General features: G+C 39.7%; 2 protein-coding genes across 2 annotated transcripts; both read right to left on the bottom strand.

The window, feature by feature from the left end:
- Positions 1-2,443: 2,443 nt before the first annotated feature.
- Positions 2,444-7,246, bottom strand: LOC117298834 (protein unc-93 homolog A-like). The gene is made up of 6 exons (XM_033782177.1): positions 7,180-7,246; positions 5,494-6,172; positions 4,863-4,986; positions 4,266-4,419; positions 3,454-3,721; positions 2,444-2,832 (listed from the first exon to the last, which is right to left on the bottom strand). The coding sequence occupies exons 1-6, from the start codon at positions 7,228-7,230 to the stop codon at positions 2,573-2,575; spliced, it is 1,536 nt and encodes a 511-aa protein (XP_033638068.1). The 5' UTR covers positions 7,231-7,246; the 3' UTR covers positions 2,444-2,572.
- Positions 7,247-15,070: 7,824 nt separating this feature from the next.
- LOC117298916 lies at positions 15,071-22,941 on the bottom strand. The gene is made up of 9 exons (XM_033782294.1): positions 22,770-22,941; positions 20,328-22,183; positions 19,656-19,902; positions 19,266-19,402; positions 18,177-18,341; positions 17,657-17,989; positions 16,620-16,859; positions 15,843-15,995; positions 15,071-15,564 (listed from the first exon to the last, which is right to left on the bottom strand). Exons 2-9 carry the CDS (start codon positions 22,107-22,109, stop codon positions 15,352-15,354), a joined length of 3,270 nt encoding a protein of 1,089 aa, XP_033638185.1. The 5' UTR covers positions 22,110-22,183; positions 22,770-22,941; the 3' UTR covers positions 15,071-15,351.
- Between the last annotated feature and the right edge of the window lie 251 nt (positions 22,942-23,192).

The raw sequence follows: 23,192 nt of genomic DNA, 5'->3' as shown, positions 1-23,192 counted from the left end.
GAATAATTCATAAAAAGAGACAGCCATCAAGGCCCTTGGTTTTTTTTGAGACACAAATTTTTCAGTGATAGACCAGAAATTCGTAGTTATAAACTTAGTCAACATTACATTCAGCATCCTCCTAAAACGAAAAGATTCTTAAGTGCGGACGTGGAAAAATCACCTATTGATCTGACGTTCCACAACAACAAATATTATAATTGCTGTTGTTTGATTTCGAAATGATTATTTAAAAAATAATTAACAGAAGTCACAATGTCACAAGACAAATAGTTTTGTAAATACGGCGTTTTACACTAACAACTTTATGAACTTAAAATGGCCAAGTGGTCTCAAGCATGTTGCTGTGTATTTTAAAAATAAAAGAAATGGATCGAACTGTTTTTCAACGTTACTTTTTATGCAGCATCACAGTTCGAAATAGATGCATTCCTTGTCAGAAATTACGTTGTCTCTGCCGGTCTTGATGAGGTGCGTTGCGTTGTTGAGTTGACATACTCCATGTTGACTTCCCTGCCAGAGATTGAAGGAGCGGCAAAGAGGTTCGTCCCAGCAGGCTTCACCGCACCCGATGACTCCCTTGGCCGGTACACTCCGGATTGCATGGTGTCGCAGACATTGTGGTGTGAAGCGGCCATCGTTACCGGCAACTAGCGTGTAGGTGTAGGGTTGGTGCTTCGTTTCACATACCACGAACTGCGATGCCTGGTCATTACAACTGTAGTGTTGCCATTTGCCTTCGAAATTTAAAGACATTATAGCACACTCCTCCGATTCTCGGTCTGTAGAAGCCCACATATGGTTGATGAAATCCTGATGCCCGTCTCCCTGGTTCTTGAAGCCGACCCACAGTGAACAAGGAATCCAATCAGGCCAAACTCCACATTTGCCGTTGGCTTTAATACCTTTCTGGATGTTCTCGTGAACAAAGTGGTTTTCTTCTAAAGAATTCGGTACAAAAATGCGACTTTGTAGCTCCCTACAGGCCTTTGAGGCGTCACTCCAATAAAGTTTCTCGGTTAGTAAGATGTAACACGAGTCACGCCAGTTCTTCCAGCCAGGGGGACAGTTAGCGTTGATAACGTGAAACACACCAACTACCAGCAAAATAGCTGACAAAGTGCCTCTGAAGTAAATTGCACGGAACATGATTGTAAGACGATGAAGTGTTACGTGCAGAATTTGCGTAGCCTCAGAACACTAAACTTCCCAGTCTGCTCAGAGGACGATGACTGAAGACTAACTGTCGCTCGTAATTGCAGCTTCGTCCTAGGCACAGTAAAAGTGTTGTCATAGAAACCGTAAACAAAAAGGCGCCGCCAACATCTGGTAGTACAGAATTATATTTTAGAAATAACAATACCTCTTTGCACCAATGCCTCGTTAGTGAAAGAGACGCATAGGCCAAGGTTTTCTCGTCTGGTAGCTGTGTGAAAAAGACGAAGTGCGTCCAGGCTAACAAAGAGGGGGGGGGGGGTGAATTTGGTTAATTATGCAACTAGTCAACTCAACTAAAAGAAAGATACAATTAGAGACGTCCCTAAGTTGTTTTTGTTCGTTGTGAAGAGCAATAATTTTTCACTCAAAAGGACGGACTTTACCTATGGTTTTGCGTTGATTGTGGTGGTTGTTTTGAAAACAAATATCACTCCCAGCTAATTTAATGGGAAAATTATATATATTATATATTATACAACGGACGAAAATAAGTTCAAGTGAGGTCATAATGATACCCGTATAAAGGGTTATCACGTATGAATTTTTTTTAAACTAACCATGCATTCAGCATTCCCATTTTAACCAAAAGATTCTATGCGGACGCGCGAAAATCACCTTCACTTTTTGTTTGCAATTTATCTACTATCATCACGTTTTGATTTGACGTTCGCCCCACAAAATACTCTGATATCGGGATTTATTTCCAAATAACGATTTTATGCTTACAACATTTTGACGATATCTTGAAAAAAAGAGGCAGTTTAAACTGTCAGTAAATATTGAACACTTTCTTAAAATTCGTATGCTGAATTAAGCAAGCTGATTCCTGGTGATTGTCTAAGTAGCAAGCTCGACCAATAATCCCCTGTCCATCTCTAACTGTAAAAAGATGGTGCCCCTTTTCAATTCAAAAGTTTACACAAGCGTTCATTTACAAAGCATTTTAGACCTCTCGTTCTAAAATCAATCCGAAGGGCAAATTAACAAAAATTGATATTCAGTTGGAAGTTAATCTAACTTTATCTGGTGTTGTCTCCTGATGAGCACAACGTCACACACACCAAAAAGCTGGTAAACGAATAAGTGTAAAAAGTGAGTCAAAGTTACTATAGAAGTCAAAGGGAACACAAGGAAATGTACGCATGCTATAGTCGTAAAAGGGAAGGGAACAAAAAATCACACCATGTTGAGACAAACTGTGTTCGGCTGTGTTATTTTATTTCAATACTGTAGTTACATCGATTATTAAGCGAAAAAAACAGGATGGCATATTTTTTTACCAATACCGTCAACATGATACCACAAAACAATGTCCGTGTTTTGGGCATCCCAAACCCCACAGAGAAAAAGACAACTATGACAAATCTGTCTGAGCTTTCTTGACAGAAGCAGTTTTTGTTTTCTCCGCTCTTTTTCTCGCCAAATATGCCTTCATTTCGATGATATAATAGAAGCCGATTCCGAAGACCAGGACAGTGGCGAGAATGGCCAGTTTGATCCACACACACAGGTAGTTACTGTAGGCGAAAGAGACTGTAAATCCGACACTTTCCCACAGACGGTAGTTGGAGAAAGCAGCCTCTTGCTTGTCGGTGAAAAGTATACCATACAGCGCTGTTATGCAAAAAATATACATTTTAATACAAAAAATAGTTATAGTCAACTAACCAATCAATGAACAAAATAGATAAATAAATCAACCAATGAATGAATCAATAAGCAAATAGATAAATAAGAATAAATCGTAGAACATTCATGTGAGCCAAGTTCATTATAAATCGGTTTTTAAGATTTATTATTATTTTATATTCACTATAACTTTAGCCCGCGGGGAAGACGCTGCTAGGGTTAAAAGGTCCACCCATACATGTACAAACTTTTTGCATTTATACAATATTCACTTTGGTTGGTAAGCAGTTTAGATCTGCATTAATTATAATTAAAAGTATTACTCTCTGTATTGGTTTTAACTTCACAGAGCTGTCATGCATAAATAATTTCTATAAAGGCAGCCGGCTTCCATGACCTAAAATCCGATTCCAGCGCGCAGCCGCACACTCTTCAAGTACAGGGAATGCGAGGCTTAATCGTGTGCTGAAGAGCACACTGATTTCTTTCAATTTTCAGAGTAGCACACTACAAAGAGTTTGATCTCAAGCAGTCACCAACAATCTCTCCGTAGCAAGCTCTGGGTGGCGCACTTTATTGAGAAAACGTCATCCCGAAATTACTCACCATTAATTTGCGTTTGCCACACGGCATCAGCCATACCCCAACACGCTGCGATTACAAACAACACAGCTAGTTGGTCCTTGTTCGGCACCCAGAAGATGAGGGTAAATATCAACGTCATTTGCATGACGGCACCGAAGGTGAAGAGTGGTACCCGACCAATGTGTTTGACCAATCGCCCGGCAAAGAATGAGCAGAGAGCGTCCGTTACACCGTAACAAATCATGACGTAACCAACCCAGCTAACACCCACGGTGCACGTCACATAAGACTGCATGACAAGGGAAAAATCAAAGTAACACAGTTTGATATATTTTTTTTAAGTCTCCTGTTTGACACTAATAGTTATGTCAATTAAAAAAAAAGTTTAATTTAAGATTGAAAAATCACATGCATGTGTTTTACTGTCATTACCAGGCATTTATAAATTTATGAACCGGTAGTTTGATTTATTTTTGCACAGAATGCTGCCTATCAAACCAGGAACACCGGGACGTACGCCTCCTCTTTTCGTTAAGTGCACTGGCTTCTTTTTACGTGCGTTACACAACATACAAGACCAACGGCTTTACGCCCAATTCGAAGGGAAAAAGCATCATGGTTATCTTGCTTTTATAGGAGACAGGTTTCACGTCTGAGATTCGAACCCACACTGTGTGCTGACCAGAAACACCAGAGCTTGAATCCGGTGATCTTTAACCTCTAGGCCATGACACGCAATTCAACAACCTACTCATAATGGTCGCGGGTTCATGCACCCTCGAGTCCCTCAATGTTAGAGTTTAATAAACTCATAAATAACTTATCGTTCTTACCCTTGTGAAATCGCCCGTGATAAACCCCTGCTCCAGCCCACTGTAAATCGTCAAAGGGACTAGGAGAATCATTCTGTAGTCTTTTAACAGACGCAGAGTGGCCAGAAAAAGCTGGCCTGGGTTCTCTGTCTGCGTTCTCCGGCTGGTTTGAAGTCTACAAAGAAAAAAGGTGTGGTAATTCAAAGACCAGTATTCTCACTTGGTGTATCCCAGCATATGCATGAAATAACAAGCCTGTGAAAATTTGGACTCAATTGGTAGTTGAAGTTGCAAGAGAATGATGAAAGAAAATTGTGTGTTTACATTCTTTCAACAACTTCCAAACATGGCGTGGTGTGAGGTCGCTTTACAGTTTTCATGAGCACAACAGGGGCCAATTTCATAGAGCTGCTTAAGCAAACAATTTGGGTTAAGCACGAAATCAGCTTGCTTATTTTACACAAGTTACTGGCCAAAATTTCATGCTATATACATTGCTTGTGACTTGAGCTATTGTTTACTTCGCATAACAATGGAGTGGAGTCTTGGCCGGTATTCCGATTTTACTAAGCATTATTTTGCTTAAGCAGATCTATGAAATTGGGCCCAGAGCATTACCTATCTAGAAAGATTGACACGATGAGCCCAGCTGCCAGACCACTTCCAAGATAGATACCAATAAGGGTGTTTGTGACACTCTTATCTGGTGGGTTGCAGTAACTCGTAACGTTTTCATCTGGTGCTGTCCGGAGAAAGAAAAAAAACAAGGTTGCACAGACAAACGAAAGGGATTTTATTATTTTATTTACATTCAAAATAGAAAACTTTAGAGGACCAGTTTTTTCACTTGGTGTGTCCCAACATATGCATAAAATAACAAACCTGTGAACATTTTGGCTCAATAGGTCATAGACTTTGCAATCTGAGAATATTAAAATAAAAAACACCCTTTTGCGATACCTTGTGTGCTTTAAGATGCATATGTTTTCTGATTCAAGTTGACGAAGAATACGAGACAACCTTCCATTTTTCTTTCAGAACAGTGTCCGGGTCAGACTGACCCAAAATCGGTTGGGCTTGTACCCGGAATCTGTGTCAAAATGACCCAGAAATTTATCAAGTTGACGAAGAATCAGAGACAACTTCAAATGTTTAACCAGTTTCCGCGGGTCACCAGACTGTCCCCTGGTACCCAGATTCCGGGTCAGCTGACCCGGGAATAGAGTGTTATTCGAATAAATTTTCTTACCGGCTGGGCAGTCATTGGCACCACAGACGAATTCTCCAGTGACGTCTTCGCTAGTATCCTGTCGTAAGACCAATGAAGATATTAAGTTTCCCAATACTTGACTGGACTGGAAGAAGAGGAAGAAGATACCAAAGAACCTGTTGATGATGGCGTTCTCTGTGTTCCCTGAAATCAAGGCGTACCTTTTTCCGATAGTCGTGACGTAGGTGCTCTTTGCAGCCCACAGTGGAGCGGCTGAAAGACCCAGCAGCGCGGACGTAGGGATCAGGGTCGCCCATGATGGGTAGAAATTAGCAGCTATGTAGACTGCATAGCAGAGCGTGGCAGCTGCTATCGTCCATTTCATACCCAAGTACCGGATAGTGATTGAGGGAATGAAAATAGCGGATACGACCAGGGTTGCGTAGATTGTGCTCAAAGAGGCCAATCCGAGACCGGCATCACAGTTGATGCTGCTCTGGAGGTTAGAGAGAGCTTGGAAGGCCGTGAATAGGCACATGAAGCACAGGCAGATGACCAGGAGGTTCTTGAAGATTCGCTTGGTGCCCCAATGAGCTGAATTCTCACTGATCCCACCGCTGCCACCATCTGGAGCTTCGTGTATTTCCATCTTTTCAATCCCATCACTGTCTCGCGTTTCTGTTCCATTTGCGTCACGAGCAATCGTTTCATTATCCATCTGTGGTTTATTACAATTTTAATCGATTAAAGGAATTCCTTCATAATCTGTAATAAATAAAAGATGCTGAAGATGCAACAATGGCCATCAAAATGCTAAGGTACACGGTACTGTTTATGAGAGAACCCCTCTCGTAAAACACTGGATGTCAATAAATTTTATTTTTAATATTGACTTGTTATACCCGTGGGTCCTCCGATTCCAATGCGGAGTTTATAACGCACACATTAGTGACGATCACATTTTGATTTTGTTCTAATTTAGTAATGTATTATTACAATGAGTAGCAAAAGCCGGGTCCATTAAAAACAAATATAATTACAGCACTTGTCATCGTCCGAGTACTTGTGTAACTTACATATAATTTTATTTACAAAAACCAAGTTCTCTGCACAACTTAATACCCGTCAACCACAGGCCTAAGATCACCCGGAGGCAGGCCATACTTGACCTCTAAATACACCAGATGGTGGCCTTGGTATACCCCCTCAATAGTTTATGGAAGTTCCCATTGCAGATTGAAATAGGCCTTTCCCTCTCTAAGGCCGTGTCCGAAACGGCGACTTCGGCTACAGCTACGGCTAGATCGCGCGCGTCTGCCTATTCTTTAACACTGGTAGACGCGCTGATCTAGACGTAGCTGTAGCCGAAGTCGTCGTTTCGGACACGGCCTAAGATGAACTTCCAGACTTTTATTGTAAGCTACACATCATGGGGGATCTCTAATACTGGACAAGCCCTAGTTTGCCGAAGACCCATCCACTTAACCAAACCAACTGTATCCAATCTACCGTATATCATTTATCCCTGAATGCAATAGTTTTGAATTGAATTGAATTGAAAAATCAAAACAATTTTGAAAGCATTAGTGTACACTTTAGACTGTTAGGCCTGGGTCAATTCGTGTCCGAGTATAAGCATAATCTATACAACTAACAATCAAGCTAAGATGTAAAGAAACCACCTTTTAAAAGCCCATTATAAATGGCGGAACATGATAAACTCACCTTTAATTCACTGTAGTTCGGCCTGCAACTGGTTGAATCTATATCTCCCATGATTTTACGATCTAGGACTCTGCCAGTGGACTGTACTAATAGTTCATGTAGTATGTACACATCGTAAACGTATAACAACAAATACACGCTGTGTGTGGACGCAGCTCGTGAAATTATGTTTACAAGGTTATCTCGCAATTTAAAGGTACCGGACACTATTGGTAATTACTCAAAATAATTGTTGGTAAAAATTTACTTGGTAACAAGCAACGGGGAGCTGTTGATAGTATAAAACATTGTGAGAAACAGCTCCCCTGAACTGAAGTTGCGTAGTTTTCATGAAAGAAGTAATTTTCCACTAATATTATTTGAATTTGATTTCGAGAACTCAGAATGAGATTTTGATGTCCCAAAATCAAGCGTCTGAAAGCATACAACTTTGTGTGACAAAGGTGTTTTTCCTTCCATTATAATCTTACAACTTCGACGACCAATTGTGCATATGTTGAGATACACCAAATGAGAAGACTAGTCTTTGACAGTTACCAATAGTGTCCACTGTCTTTAAATTAATAGCAAGAAAAACTCTCTAATAGTTTGAAGTAGCCAACAGTCTCACGAACCTTTTCGCTTTGTGGTTATGGAAAAAAGATATGTTTTCGTTCCCTAGAATTGAATCTCAGAAACGTTACACTCAGATATAAGTTTCAGATTCGGTAGCCATATTGTATTTCGATTTCTTATTATTCTTCCTGCGTGGAACATATATTTACCGCTCTGGATTTTCGGCGATATTACTTCAAAAAACGCTAGCACGTTTTGATTTGAAATAATCATAGACTTTTTTGTAATTATCTTAATTTTTATAGGCGTACGGTCCCTTTAAAAAGCGCTATCGCACACTAACTTGGAGGTAAATAATACACAATAGATTAAAGTGCGAGATCAAAGGTTCGTTTTCTACTTGGATCGGAATATAATTAGGTCAAAACGTGGTATTGTACTTATGGACACTTAGTACAGCCAGCTAACTCAATGGGTCAGTGATTTATCAAAACTTATGAATAGCTTTGACCTCCCTGCTAATTAAAGGTCAGAGTGGTAACACAGGAGGGGGCTACGGTAGGGCTAGCGTGTGTAGTTATAAAGGAGAGTTGAACAGTGGGAGGCGAAAAGGGAGCGTCGACAACAGTCAACAACCACACAGTCAACCACACAGTCAACCACACTAATCTGAAGCAACTGTTACATGCCTACTACGATTGGATTGCTCAGCCGTACTGGGCAATATTCTAGACAGACAGATGCCAACCAACAAATATTTATGTATAATACACGGATGTCAACATTGAAGGGGACTTTTGGCAAGCATTGCCTTGGAACGACGCTGGGCCAGGTTGTTTTGTAGTTGCCCTTGACCCTTGTCACGCGGGGCGCGCGAGGGGAGAGGGGGTGGGGTGACCGGAAGGATTTGGCTGTTCTGACTCATGAAGGACATTTTGAAACATACTGTTTACTCATCCAAATATTAATCTTAGTGGTTTATGGTATTTAGGTCTACATTCATGTTAATCGGATTCTACCGAAAATGCGAGCTCAATGGAATCTAAAAAATAGTATATTGAAATAGAAAACATGGGATCTTAAAAGCCCCTTAAATGCTGGCAGGATACGGAAATCTCCCCCCCCCCCCCCAAAAAAAAAAAAGCCAGCAACGAGCGGTCACGTTCCCCAAAACACTGCTTGGCTGATGAGGCAGGAGGTTCACCGGAGATGATGTCCCCCCCCCCCCCACACTCTATACAGCTCAATGTGTACCAATAATATTCCGATAGCGCCCTCTTTTGATCAACATTCTTCAGCCCATGTTTCAATGGCGGACAGAATCTCCCGGGTTAAATATTTCCTTACGAAACCGGCCTGGGTATAGGCTACACTAGGTATATCGGCAAAGTTTTGTTGCCTATAATTACTAAACGTTTTTTGTGCTTACCGAATGTTGGACGTGCAATCTACAATACCACTAGCTTTCGCAAGACTCTGATGTTGTACAATCCCAGCACCATTTTGCCCTTGTCATCACTGCTTCTGTGTTTGTACATGTTTCGAAGTCAGAATGTGAATACAACTCTTAGAATCATTTTGGTCAGGTTAAGGAGTTCGTACAAAACATGTGACACGGCCTAACTAAGAAGCATTGCTTGCCATTGAGAAAAATGTTGCTGACCTATCGTATAACATACCAGGTCACGCACCAGTTCACGCAGACAACGTTACCAATGGGGATTCGAACCATGGTGCGACTACATCCGTCCCGTCCGTGTGTGCAAGGAGTGTGACCAGTGTTCATACTGTATTGTCCGCGCGTTCTTTAAAGGCGCTGGACACGTTCGATAATTAATTGTCAAAGACCATTAATTTAAATACTTCGTCTATTCCAACAAAAATAACAAATCTGTGAAAGTTTGGACTCCATTGGTCATCGAGGTTGCAAGAGAATTTTGAAAGAAAAAACACCCTTGTTACACAGAGCCTAAAAAGGCTTCAGAGGCCTGATTACCTTTCGATCAGATTCAAATATTTGAGTGAGGAGTTACCTCTTTCTACAAAGACTACAGAGGGAGCCGTTTCTCACAGTCGTTGTTCTATCAACAGTTCTCCCTTCCTAGTTACGTAGATAAATATTTTGAGTAATTACCAAAAGTGTGCAGGCCTTTAACACTGCCTTCTTCTGAGTGTGTTTGGTTGCTGTAAACAGTGAATTCTTTCCAGCGTATCGACGGCGTACAAGAACAAGTTGTTCAGTGCCTTTTTTTTCGTGGGGGGGGGGGGGTTGGGTTTAATTTTGTTGAGGTGTTATGTCATGGCTAACAGCAAGTGAAGCCTTTGTTGAAAGCTACACCCTGTATATCGCCCTCTGTTGAAATATGCCAAACAATCACATATCCCAGACTTCTTTGTCAACTAATCTATAATATAATGCCCCGCACATAAAGTAAACACACTGTTTGCTCATTGCCATTGAGTCACTTACAGTCTTTGTTTGTTATAAACAATTTTTATGCAATAGTCAATATCATTTTGTTCCTGCGAAAATGTCTACTTAATTAAGCAACGGAACCGAGATATACTTACGCCTACGGCAAGATCCTGACGGTGAGGTATTACGGATGTACCCTTGATCTCGCATCCATTTCGCTGTTAAATTGTACGTCAGTTTTAAATATAAAACATCATTATATGCATGTACATACTGTGTTCATTGTTTCCAATTGTATAACCTGTTCTGTAGAATCAATATACCTGTCCTTTTCCTTGTAGATAAGAACAGGTGACGTCTCCCTATAAATCTGCATTGTTTCAGACGTTGGCGGCGCCTTCTTGTTGTGGTTTCTATGACAACACCTTTCCTGTGCCCATGATGAAGCTGCAGTTACAAGCGGCAAGTCTTCAGTCATCGTCATCGTCATCTGAGCAGACTGAGAAGTTGGGTGTTCGGTCGGAGGCGGCAACGCAAGTTCTGCATGTAATACTTTATCGTCTTACAATCATGTTCCGTGTATTTTACCTCAGAGGCACTTTGTCAGCTATTTTACTGGTAATTGGTGTGTTTCACGTTATCAACGCTAACTGTCCTCCTGGCTGGAAACATTGGCGTGACTCATGTTTCATCTTACTTTCTGAGAAGCTTTATCGGAGCAACGCATCGAGGGCCTGTGGAGTGCTGCAAAGCAGACTTTTTGTACCGAATTCTATTGAAGAAAATCACTTTGTTCACGTGAACATCCAGAAAAAGAATGAAGTTAACTGTGTTATAGGCGTTTCATGCGCTTTATGGCTCGGCTGCAAGTACGAAGGAGAAATGCTTGTTTGTGATGATCAATCGACAGAGCCGGATTTCGTCGACCATATGTGGGCCCCTGATCCCTATAACTATTTAGGATATGGTGAGTGTGTTCTTATGGCTTTAAAGTTCAACGGTACATGGCAACACTTCATATGCAACTCTGCAAACTTCGTAGTTTGTGAGATGAAGCAACAGCAACCCTACATCTACACGCTAGTTGCCGGTAACGATGGCCGCTTCACACCACATTGTCTGCGACACCATGCAATCCGGAGTGTACCGGCCAAGGGAGTCATCGGGTGCGGTGAAGCCTGCTGGACCGAACCTCTTTGCCGCTCCTTCAATCTCTGGCAGGGAAGTCAACGTGGAGTCTGTCAACTCAACAACGCAACGCACCTCATCAACACCGGCAGAGACAACGTGATTTCTGACAAGGAATGCATCTATTTCGAACTGTGATGCTGCCGTAAAAAGTAACGTTCGATCCATTTCTTTCAACTACAAAAAGGCAACATGCCTCAGGCCACTTGGCCATTTTAATGTTCATAAAGTTTGTGTGAGACGCGTTGTTAGTACACAACAATTTCTTTATAAGCCTTCGAGAAAGATTCTTATAGGGTCGAAACGTCAGGCAATAAACTATATTTTGCAATTATTTAACTCTTGTGTTTTCTTTTAGAACACTAAAAGAACTCAAACATTCTTATATACTCGCTTTAACGTCCGCAATGGTGGGACTGACGAGTAACGTCTTGCCGAAACTGTTTCAACTTGCCAAAAGTGACATCACACAAAAAAACTGGCAATTTAAACGTCCGTGCGAGTAGCCTACATCATCAGCAAGGAATTTTATTAGTGACTAACTGGGTTATTTTTGTGATATGAACGTCAAAACAAAACATTATAAAATTGCAAACAAAAATGGCATGTGACTTTTTAGGAGTAGTAAAGGGCAACATTTAAACGAGGGCTATTTACGAAACCACGGTTCAGACCTAGCCTTCGGCTATCAACCTCTCCCCATTACTCGTAATCAAGAAAGGTTTTATTCTAATAATTATTTTGAGTAATTACCAATAGTGTCCACTGCCTTTAAGAGTAATACCAAACGCAGCCTCGTACGACTAGGCGCTTCATTGTTTTCTTTTAAGTGTCCTTGACTTGAAGTCAAAATCGATTTCTAGCTGAACGGTTTTGAATCAAAAAGTCAATTGGATAGCGACAGAGACACGCCTTCTAAGGGGTCAGTATAATTAACGAGAAGGTTGTGTGTATTAAAGGCACTGGACACCTTTGGTAAATTGTCTAAGCCATTACTCTCACTTGTTGTGTCTTAACATTACGCATAATAACAAATCTGTGAACATTTTAACTGAATTGGTCAGCAAAGTTGCAGGAGAATAATGAAACAAAAGACACCCGTGTTGCACAATTTATGTGCGTGCTTTTAGATTCCTACAAAAAAGACTTTTAAAATTTGAGTTATAATTTATAACTCAAATTTTAAAAGTCTTTTTTAAAAATACCTCTTTCTCAAAAACTACGTTTACTTAAGAAGAGAGAGTCGTTTCTCACAATATTTTATACTATCAACAACTCTCCATTGCTCGTTACAAAGTAAGTTTCCATCATGCTTAATTTTGAGTAATTACCGACAGTGTCCGGTGCCTTTGAGCGTTAGAGCTAGGACCAAGCGAGAGCCGTGGGTTTCACCTAAAAAAGTGGAGGCAGATATTCAGTTTTAATTCTTATTCTTTCTATCGCAGTTTTCTGCCATTATTACAAAATGAAGCACTGTACCCGGGCTGTAGGTTATATGAGGAAGTGGTGTTTAAAGACACTGGACACTATTGGTAATTTTCAAAGACCAGTCTTCTCACTTGGTGTATGTCAACATTATGCATATAAAAAAAACTGTGAAAGTTTGAGGTCAAGTGGTCGTCGAAGTTGCGATATTGTAATGAAAGAAAGAAAAATACCCCTGTCACACTAAGTTGTGTGCTTTCAGATGCTCGAGACCTCAAGATTTAATTTTGAGGTCTCGAAATTAAATTCGTGGAAAATTACTTCTTTCTCGAAAACTACGTTACTTCACAGGGAGCCGTTTCTCACAATGTTTTATAACTACCAACAGCTCCCCATTACTCGTTACCAAGTAAGTTGTTTTGCTAATAATTATTTTAAGTAATTACCATTAGTGTACACTGCCTTTAATGTAGTGTTTAAACAGCAATTATCACTGTTCTTGAAGTACTATTAGTATGCATCCATGAGAATTTAATATCGCCAAACTATCGCTAAAAATCGATCGTTGCAAAAGTGACACAGTCTCGCTTGTTTTTCCATTTTTTTAGATATTTGTTTGACATTATTTTTGGTTTATCCGTACTGATGTGTGTCAGCACTGTATACTCAGTACTTTCCCGAGCTCTGTGGAAAAGCAATCACAGGTATATAACTCGGGTTGGATTCGAACACACGACCTTTGCAATAAAGAGCAGTGTCTTACCAACTATAGACGATTATATATTTTTTGCGGCGCTTTTATTTATAAAATTGGAATTGCTAACCGTAGAAGACTCAGCTTTCGGTAATATTACAAACAAGTACGAATTTTTTCACATATTTTGTCTAGTTGTCACATATATAAAGTACAAATGTAGCTGTTAAAAGCGCGGTCTCATCAAGTGGATGTTTTATGAATAATATAAAAAACCGCTTAGTACTTTACATAATTATTAAATTATATATATTATTTGTGTTACCCTTATACGTTGATATGTTTAAATCATTCAGTACACTTTCCCGGGTATTGTGTAAAGATACATACAAAGGGTGGGATTCGAACCCATGGTCTTTGCCATTCTGCATCAGACGTCTTACCAACTTAACTACATTGCCAGGAAAGAAGCAGCTCAAATCCAGAATCCCATATTTTAATTATATATTAAGTTTGTTATCATTATCTATAAATCCTTCTAATATGCCACAGCCATTATATTAATAATTCAAACAAGGCTTCATCTGATTTACTTTAATATCCACACGAAATGTACACACTAGAAAACATGTATTTGATTAAAAATAGACAGTATAAAATATATTTCTCTGTCGTTTACTCAAATAAGATCCTTTAAAAAAATACCATAACAAGCTCTATGTTTGTTGGTGTTCATTGACCTAAGAATATATTGGGTAATCATAACACTTTCTCTATATGACTTTTGGACGATTTGGTTAGCATCAGGCCTACGTACACCAACGTGAGATTGACCATACCGAAATAAAATGTTCACCCTTTACGTAGACAGTTTCCACACACCACATTACCTTAAAGTGAATTGTTTCTCAAAATGCTATTTAAAGCTGCCGACTTTTTTACTAAGTTTCTACTGACATTAATTTCCAGAGTCAATACCGAACGACAATTTAAGTCTTCTTAAATGGTTTTGCCACCTTTTTTAGATCAAGTTCTTGCCCATGCCATGAATCCATACTCACTGTGAATGAAGCTGTGTGTGATATCATTTACCTGTAGCAGTTTCAGCTTAAAGTCACCTGGAAGTGGTATTTGTTCAAAATAAAGCTTTTGTCACTAATGTGTTTTGATGAGTGGAATGTGAATAAACAGTTAACTAAGGTTTTAAAAAATCAGTTCTTATGCTATTTACAAATTTAAGAGTAGACCCGACCCGAGAGGGCGCTGTTCGTGACGTCAATCGAGGCAGACTTTGCCTGTAATGCGTAGAGTAACCACAATTGCAAAGTACATGTACGGACCAAATCGTGAGTTTGTACGTTTCAAAAAAAATGTTTTTTGTTTTTTTCCGGCAATGCCGACCGGGTGTATTGCTGCTGAACGCAGAAAAACACTTTTGAAATGTACCAACTCACGACTTGGACGTACATATACTATACGCATTGCAGGCAAAGTCTGCCTCGATTGACGTCACAAAAGAGGTAGGCGGAGTCAGCCCCCCAAACAACTTTATATATTTTTTAAACATATAAATCGTGACAAACAATTACTAAAAAAATGGTTTTATTGTTCGTAAGCATATACTCTTATGTTTGAAAGAAAAAAATCTATTTCCAGGTAACTTTAACATTAGTCATCAGGTTTTCGAGAAATAGGGTGAAAATCAAATGATGTTTCAGGAGAGTCGATTGAAATACCAGTACTAGAAAATACGTTGTACATGTTATAAAACCCATTTTGTGACATTGTTTTACTCATTTCTCAAAAACTACAGCGCCTCACCAACTAATAAGGGAAGCTTTTTATCATCATATGGTCTTCAAGTTAAGTGTAATGTAAATCTGATGAGGAACCCTTAAAGTTGATTCATACAAGCCATGACTTCGGAGGCCAACTTCTCAGCATGGTTCACACACCACCGAGTGAGATCCAAGACGCCATAAGACTCCGTGGCGTTTGTTCCTTTCACGATGGATACCGTGTCTTTGAAGATTTTTCTCGACCGATCATCGAGGAACTTTCGCATTGCTATGAAACGGTAGTTATCCTCATTGGAACACGGCTGTGCCTGTCAATAAAAATAACAAAAATATATTCCTAACGTAACGATAATTTTCTTGGGTGTTTAAGAAGAAAACTCATTAAAAGCCTAATTTAACCTCTTTTCGCACTAGACAATGCAATGCGTATACCAACGCGGACTAGTAGCAAGCTATAGACCAGCATGCACCTCATTCAACAGTAATAGCGATTGCGCTATGGATATTTGCAAAACGTTCTCTTAATAGGCCTACGTGTGACGTTGGAGCTTTTACATCAACGTCTTTTATTTTTCCGGTTACCTACCTTTAAAATGATTTCAAGCAATTTTTTGTCGTTGGTGATTTTCTGAGACGGGAGTTCTTTTGATTTGAGCTGCTTTTTCACGTTTCCTTCCCAGGATTGTTTGTTCTCGACTGGGCATTTGTCTAGAAATGGAAACGTTGGGTACAGGTTTTCCTGGATAGGGAGAAATTATGTGATAAGTCAAAACCAACAGCGGTGAACTTGACTTCAAACTTTAAAAGATGATGAGGAGCAACAGGCACTCTTTAAATCATCCGGGTCACAATTGACCCGGACCCCGTGTCCCAGGGAGCCTGACCAATTTTGAGTTAAGCGGACCCGGCAAGTGATAAGTGTGTCAAGAGTGGCCCAGTGTTTGGATCCCATGGATCATGACCCCTTCTGTGGGTCAGGCAGGCCAGGAAAATCGTTAAACATGTGATTTTAACTCGGATTCAGCTTCATTTTGATCCATTTCTGTGTAATCTTGACATATGTTTTCAGGATTATATTAACACAGAAAAGGGTCCCATGACACATGGGACGGACCGGGATCAGTTTTTACCCAGAAGTTCTTAAAGTGTAGAGAGTGGCACTATCAGGAGGAATTTTCTTCTGCCAAGTATCTGGCTATAGGAAAGACAGCCAAAGACACCCAGCCCTATATCTGGATCCGGGTAAATTGTAGAACGGAAGAGTGTATAGAGTGATAATATTAGGTTTCTTCTCCAAGATTCTGGTGAGGAAAGTCAGTCAAAGACATCCAGCTCTAACTATAGTTTATATCAAGCAACATACCTTACTCTGCAGTGACTTGTTCAAGAGTTTGTCAGCCTCTAAGCACGTCTTGTGACACTCATTAAGAACCTCCGTCGAGCTTTGATCACCATTATTGGTCAAGAGTGCAGCTTCGACCTCTAGATAACCCTTACGGAGATCTTGACTAAACCCACTGTTCCGTTCGGACAACTCAGCCCAACTAGTTAGGTCGACATCGGTACCAGCTTCCTTTCTACTGTGATTTATCAATGCGAGCATCTGAAACAAGAAAACAAAGTTTTTATTATCAAAAGAAGTTTGTTTTGGTTATCTTTTTTTCAGCACGTTGCAATGTTTGGATTACTTCTTACCTCCAATAACTCAAAGCACTTGACACTATACTCAATATAATATTGTTAGCATAAAAACTATACTTGGTAGCGAGCAATAGAGAGCTTTATTGTAATACCAACAGTTCCCTCGGAAGTAATGTAGCTTTAGAGAGAGAGGTAATTCCTTTTTCAAAAGAACTTTTATAGGCATCTGAAAGCACACACATTTGTGCTGGAGTGTTTTTTTCATTATTATCTTGCTTGAGTGAAAAATCTTCACAGCTTTGTTAATCCATGCATGTTCTGGGATACACCAAACTTGATATCAAATTTGATTTGGTTATTGGGATATCAAATTTGATTTGGTTATTGATCTTTCAAAACTACTCAATGGACTGCTGGGATTCCTTTTTACCTTCAATATGTCAAGGCAAAGGACACTATTGGTAAGAACTCATGCTAATGTTAGCATAAAAACTTACACAGTATTAACAAGCAATGCTGGAGAGCTTATTGTAATACCAACATCTCCCTCTTTAGAGAGAAAAAACTTCAGGCCTCTTGCAGCTTGTATGACCAATTGTAATGAGTCCAATCTTTCACAGATTTGTTAATATTTAATGCAATGGTGGGATACACCAAGTGAGAATACTGGTCTTTGAAAATTACCAAAGGTGTTAAGTGCCTTTAAAGGTAAAAGCTTCTGCAGTAACCGCAATCATTTAAAATGTGTTTGAAACTTACCCCAAGATACTTCCAGGTATTATCCAGTCTGATAACGAAGACTTCGTTCTTCATCAGTATTCCGAAAAGTTCATCTGCCTTCTCAACCTCTTTACCACCGCCTTGTATTATGGCTGATACCAAATCTTTCACCCTCGTCCCCAACACCTTCGCCTCTTCCATGGTGTCGAAGAATACTTGGCATATCTCTTCGACTTTGTCGGTAGACTGTCGAGCCAGTTCGACTACATACGGTTCGATATCCAGAACGTCCCCACTGCTGTGTTTTGTCTTGTTCACGACGGTACAGAAGTTCTTCATGAATGTATTTCCTGGACTGATTTTTGGCTGCAGCTGTAATTGGTGCAAATAAAATGAAGTTAAAGCTTTAATTAAGCTCAAATTGTGCTTCGATACAGTCCATCAAACGCATTACCTTTCGGTCCCCACATTAGTCTAAAACTGACACTTTATCAAAATTGTCTTCAAAGAGTCCATATTTATTTGGACGAAAATTTAATGAAAGAGACTCAAATTTTACCTTCAGTAGATAGTCATAGAGCTTTGGGTAGTGTGTCCTCATGTCAACCTCACAGATCTTGAGTTTTTCTAGAAGACTTTCCTCTGTCTTTTCAGGGGTCAAATTCTCATCAAGTATCAGAGGGAAATAGTTGTTCTTCACCGTAGCTAGTTCCAGTTCATCTTTCTTTAAAATAAACATTTAGAAACCGTTACAATCCTTAAAGGAACATTACAGAATTGGTTTTTGCTAACAAAACAGTTGCTGGCAATGTAAGCACTTTATGTAATCCACCAAATACATAAACTGACGAGCCTGTAGAAGTTTGAGATCGATCGGCCATCTGGGTCACGAGAAAATAGTGAAAAACCGATTACAAATTTTGCATTGCATAGATGCCAAAACAAAAATGAATAAAACGCTCACTGAGCGATAAACTCCAAACGCGAAATTAGAGTATTTATTTCTCATCAAATATGACATTTCAGACAGAAATATTTCAAGGGATACTTTCTACTATCATCATCATTACACCGTGTAAGTTTTATGTAAATCTGTGATCTTCACGATTTATTGTTTCTTACCAATGCTGTAACCTTCCTTCAATACAACCGCATGGCATAGCTAACAAGGATTTGCTGGACAGAAAAAGTTCAGGATCTCAATCACGGTCAGAAATTTCCGATACTTTCCTTTTGAGAGGCTCAAAATGGCGAATGGTCCAATTCAAAACTTTTTACTGTCCTGTGATTTGAGAGGCCAGTGCTGGCGTGAAAATCTCATCGGGTGTTTTTAATAAATTAATGGATAATTAATAAATGTATTTAAGTCTGGGCTGAAGATGTTCCACTGTACACTTTTGATGAACATTTGATCTTCGAATTGTTTTCTGAGCTGAAAATTATCTTAATTTTAGTACAAATTTGTTGTCCACTGTTTTTATCCGCTTTCGCAAACTCTTGAAATTGTCTATATAAACAAGCAAATATAAAATTCTGATATCCCCCCCCCAAAAAAAAAAACTATAATAATAATTTTGGATGAAAAATTTGGATGATAATTGTTTGAGCTCAAAATATGATTAATATAACGTCTTGTTTGTGTAAATACCAGAAATTTTTCCATGACACGATCAAGCAGAGGTCTCGTATCACAACAGCTGCCAACAGCCTTGTCGATTACGTCATCAGTTACGCCCTCTAACGGACTCGCCTCTTCTCTCCCATCTAATCCATGTCCATCGGTACCTAAAGAGTTTTTTCCAAGGATGACAAAATTGTGAAATAATAGTAACAATACAAGTGTTTGATGCATGTGAGCAAATTGTCTACTATTTTACCAATAATCGTAGAAATCAAAGCTTGATGGAGATTCATTTCTTAACTTTAACTCCTTTGTGAACAACCCACTTGTTCTACAACTAGCTAATTATACAACAAACTTATAGAAAAAAAAGAGAGAGAAAAATCTTTGTTTACGTTGAGCTATCAATAAGCTTACCTCCAAACCTTTCCTTGAGTAGTTCAACCTCCATTTCGAAAAGTCCCTTTCTTGCCTTTTGGAAAAACTTTTCCTTTGACAGGATTCCCTTGATATCTGCTTTGATCTTGGTGCGATTCATCAGCATGCAAGGTTCGATATCAGTTTCCTTGGATCTCAAGCCTCCTTCGAACGTCAGTGGCTTAGATTCACCATGTAGGGCGTCAGATTGGGACTGTGAACAACACACCTCTATTTCTGCCAACATCTAGAAATTTGCAATCAATCAAAAACCAAAATCCAACTTACAACAGTATTGTTTCGACTGAATAAAAGGCTGTTAGAATCTGTCGACTTCTTTAGCTTCATGCATGCTTTTTGTTAATTTAAAGATTTATATAACAGCAAACCATTAGGAATACTTATTTGTAGGAACTTTGACACTCTGATACAAAGTGCCTTGATTTTTAATCTCTTGCTCCCTGTACTCGTTGTTTAAATACGTCGTCACCAAATGTTTCAAACATGCCTCAGATAGTATGATAGAAATGTGACATAGCTTAGTTGTCATTGTGATACCTAGTTTTGCGAACAAGTTGTCCAGATTGTTTAATAAATGAATAGTATAGTCCATGCATACGGTTCTTACCGCATATAATTTAAATAAATTCAATGAACAGCTAATAGACTCACCTGGATGAATCTTGAGATCGAGGTGATTTTGATGAGGCCCTTCTCAACCAGCTTCATCAGCTCCAAAACGGCGACCAGGCTTCCACATCTGACTGCCTTGCGATATGACGTCACACACTTGTCTTCCAGTTGAATGACGTCATTTGCGTTGGCCTGAAGTTCATTGTGTGCGATTGCCAGAGCTGTGTCCGCTAGTACTTCTCGAACCTGTTGTGGTTCCAATCCTGACTTTCGTGCCAACTGTACTTTCTCACGAGCCCTTGTGAAATCCTCAGCTGCTTCTACGGGATTTGCTTGATCGCCAACAGTTTTCTCTTGACCTTTTTTGAGATACGACTTTGCAAGGTAGTACGGCACTTCGGCGTTTGTTTGGTCCACTGTGGCCAACATGTCGATGGCTTGATCGAACTCATAGTTCTGGTAGAATAGAATTCCAAGCTTCAGATGATCTGCTTGACCTTTGTAGTGCTCTTCCAATACCTTGTACGCTTTAGTTTTAGAATCGTTCGCTTTTAGAGTCGCTTCCCATTTACCTGATTCATTTTGATGTCCAAAGTGTTCAGTGGAAATGTTCATAACTTCCTGCCACATGTCAAATCTGGCGTTGTATCTAGACGCCGTCTCGTTCTTGTTAAGAAAAGAAGCAAATTCTTCGTAAATCTTAAGCTTGTCGTCTGTAGTAAAATCCATACAAGACATATTCGTGTATTCATCTTCTGGGTTCCTGTTCGGGATGTCTTCCAACAGTTTTGCCCTAGTCAATGCGGCATAGACATGTAAACTTTTCAATCTAAGACATTCATCAAGTTCGGCAAGTGCCTTGTTATTCCACTCAAGAGCATTTTCCCCTTTCTTTTTGGCTCTTTGTGCGTACAAATCGTAACACAGGCCAAGCTGGTGATGATTTTCGGCCCGTCCTGGTTGTTCGGAGATGGCTATCTCCAGCATAGATACAGCCCCTTTCAGATCTTCTTTCTTTTTGAAACGGATACAATTTCTGCACACTTCAATTATTTCTGGCGCATTTTTGTATGCCGTTTCTAACAATTCCAAGGCTTCACGTTTCTCCTTTTTCCTATCACGCCTACTCAAGTTCAATCCAAGCATTGACTTCACAAGACAGGAACGGTTATCAGGTAGGTTCATGTCTTTTAGAGTTTCCCAGTATCCCCTCTCTTCATCCATCAGGGATTTTCCAACTGGGTCCATTCTGCAGTAGTATCTCGAGCCTATTCGTCTCATGAATCTCATTTTCTTGCCTGTGATGAATGCAACTCCAAAGAGAAAGTCTGGATTTGAAGGGAACGCTTGGTGGGCTGCCTTGAAGAGTTTCAGATTAGTGTCAAACATAACAGGCCCAAGTCGCATGAGGGCCGCTGATCTAATTGCACCAACGACTAGCAAATCTTTCTCCTCTAACTGTATGGTTTTTAGTTTTTCATGTAACTCAAACAAAATCCTGTTGCTGGGTAAAATGGTGTGTTCAATCCACATGCGATTTAGGAGTTCAACGCTCCTGTAACCTTTGTATTCATCTTCGCCTCTTCGTTTTTCAATTTCTTGCTTTGCTTCGTCGAGGGACACAAGTGCGTCTGTGGCTTTTTTAAACCATACCTGAAGACATGCTTTGAACAGAAGATGCTCAATCTTGAGGAAGTCGGTTTCCGCTAAGTTGTTCGTTATATTACGTAACATTTTATCGGCAGTTTTAATGACTACGGGGTTTTCTTCGAGGTTCCAGGTAAAGTGGCACTCTCCATCAGTTTGCCAGGCGGAAGCCATTTTGTGATCGCAAAGTGGTGACTCCTTCTTGTGTTGTAGGCCTAATTATTTTAATGGAGACAATATTCACATCTCTGCAAGAGTTGAAAATAACAAGCTCATTCATGGGATTTCATAGCATGTCTTCAAAAATAGGGAACCCCCCACAATAAAAAGAAACACCAAACAGTTTGATAGTTTGTTACAAATAGATTGTATGCCTTATAACGAATACACGTTTATCATGAACTGTCACCCATATCGATTCAAACCGAGGCTGGTTTAATTTTGTTCAATAAACAATAGCCTTCAGTACTGTTATGGGATACAGGGAACATGACCAAGATGCCGTTAGCTTGATAACGATCTACTGCGCGATAACAAATTCTTCGTTCACAGGGAAAGCAATAACTAATTCCATGACGACGATACACAGTATCCGCCAGTATTTGCCTAACGACGCATTAATTAATATAGGGTAGGAATAATAAAACGTACCCTGGACCATCTTGAACCATACACAAATGCTTATACATAATCATTGTGCAAAACCATCTCCTTCCTGCCCGGTTTGAGTTGAACGGGACAACATTACCGTGGATTGATGAACCATTGATAAAGATCTGTTGCACTCGGAAACAATTCTCTAATCAGATAAGATTGTAATTCGTATACACCTACCTGTTGATGTGTTGGCAGTCCTGCGATCTGATGATGAACATCTAGTGCATTTTGAATATCACCTACATGTACAGTGCCCTGTATTATTAGCTATAAAGCCCCTGTCATTCCGCGGAATGTTGCAACCTCATTTCCAAATGCACGCAGTGGGAAATAGTGCTTCATTCATATACCGCACGCAACCAGTGCGAGTAAAAATAATATTGCGAAAAACACTCCCCAAAACAACAATGCAATACCAATGGAATTTCCTTTGTTCAGAATCGATACTTGGTATATAGCACACTTCGACGGTTACTCAGTGTCGATACCTTATTACCACTTTGCTACATTAGTACATTTTATCATGGAGGCTAATCTTACCCCCATGATTTTATTCAGGTTCTCTGGAGCTTTCTCATAAGCTTCGTTTAACAGCTCACT

Source organism: Asterias rubens, chromosome 13 (genome assembly GCF_902459465.1).
Source record: "Asterias rubens chromosome 13, eAstRub1.3, whole genome shotgun sequence".
NCBI classification, from domain to species: Eukaryota; Metazoa; Echinodermata; class Asteroidea; order Forcipulatida; family Asteriidae; genus Asterias; species Asterias rubens.
Note: the sequence above shows the minus strand (reverse complement) of the source record. Positions and strands in the feature narration are given on the sequence as shown.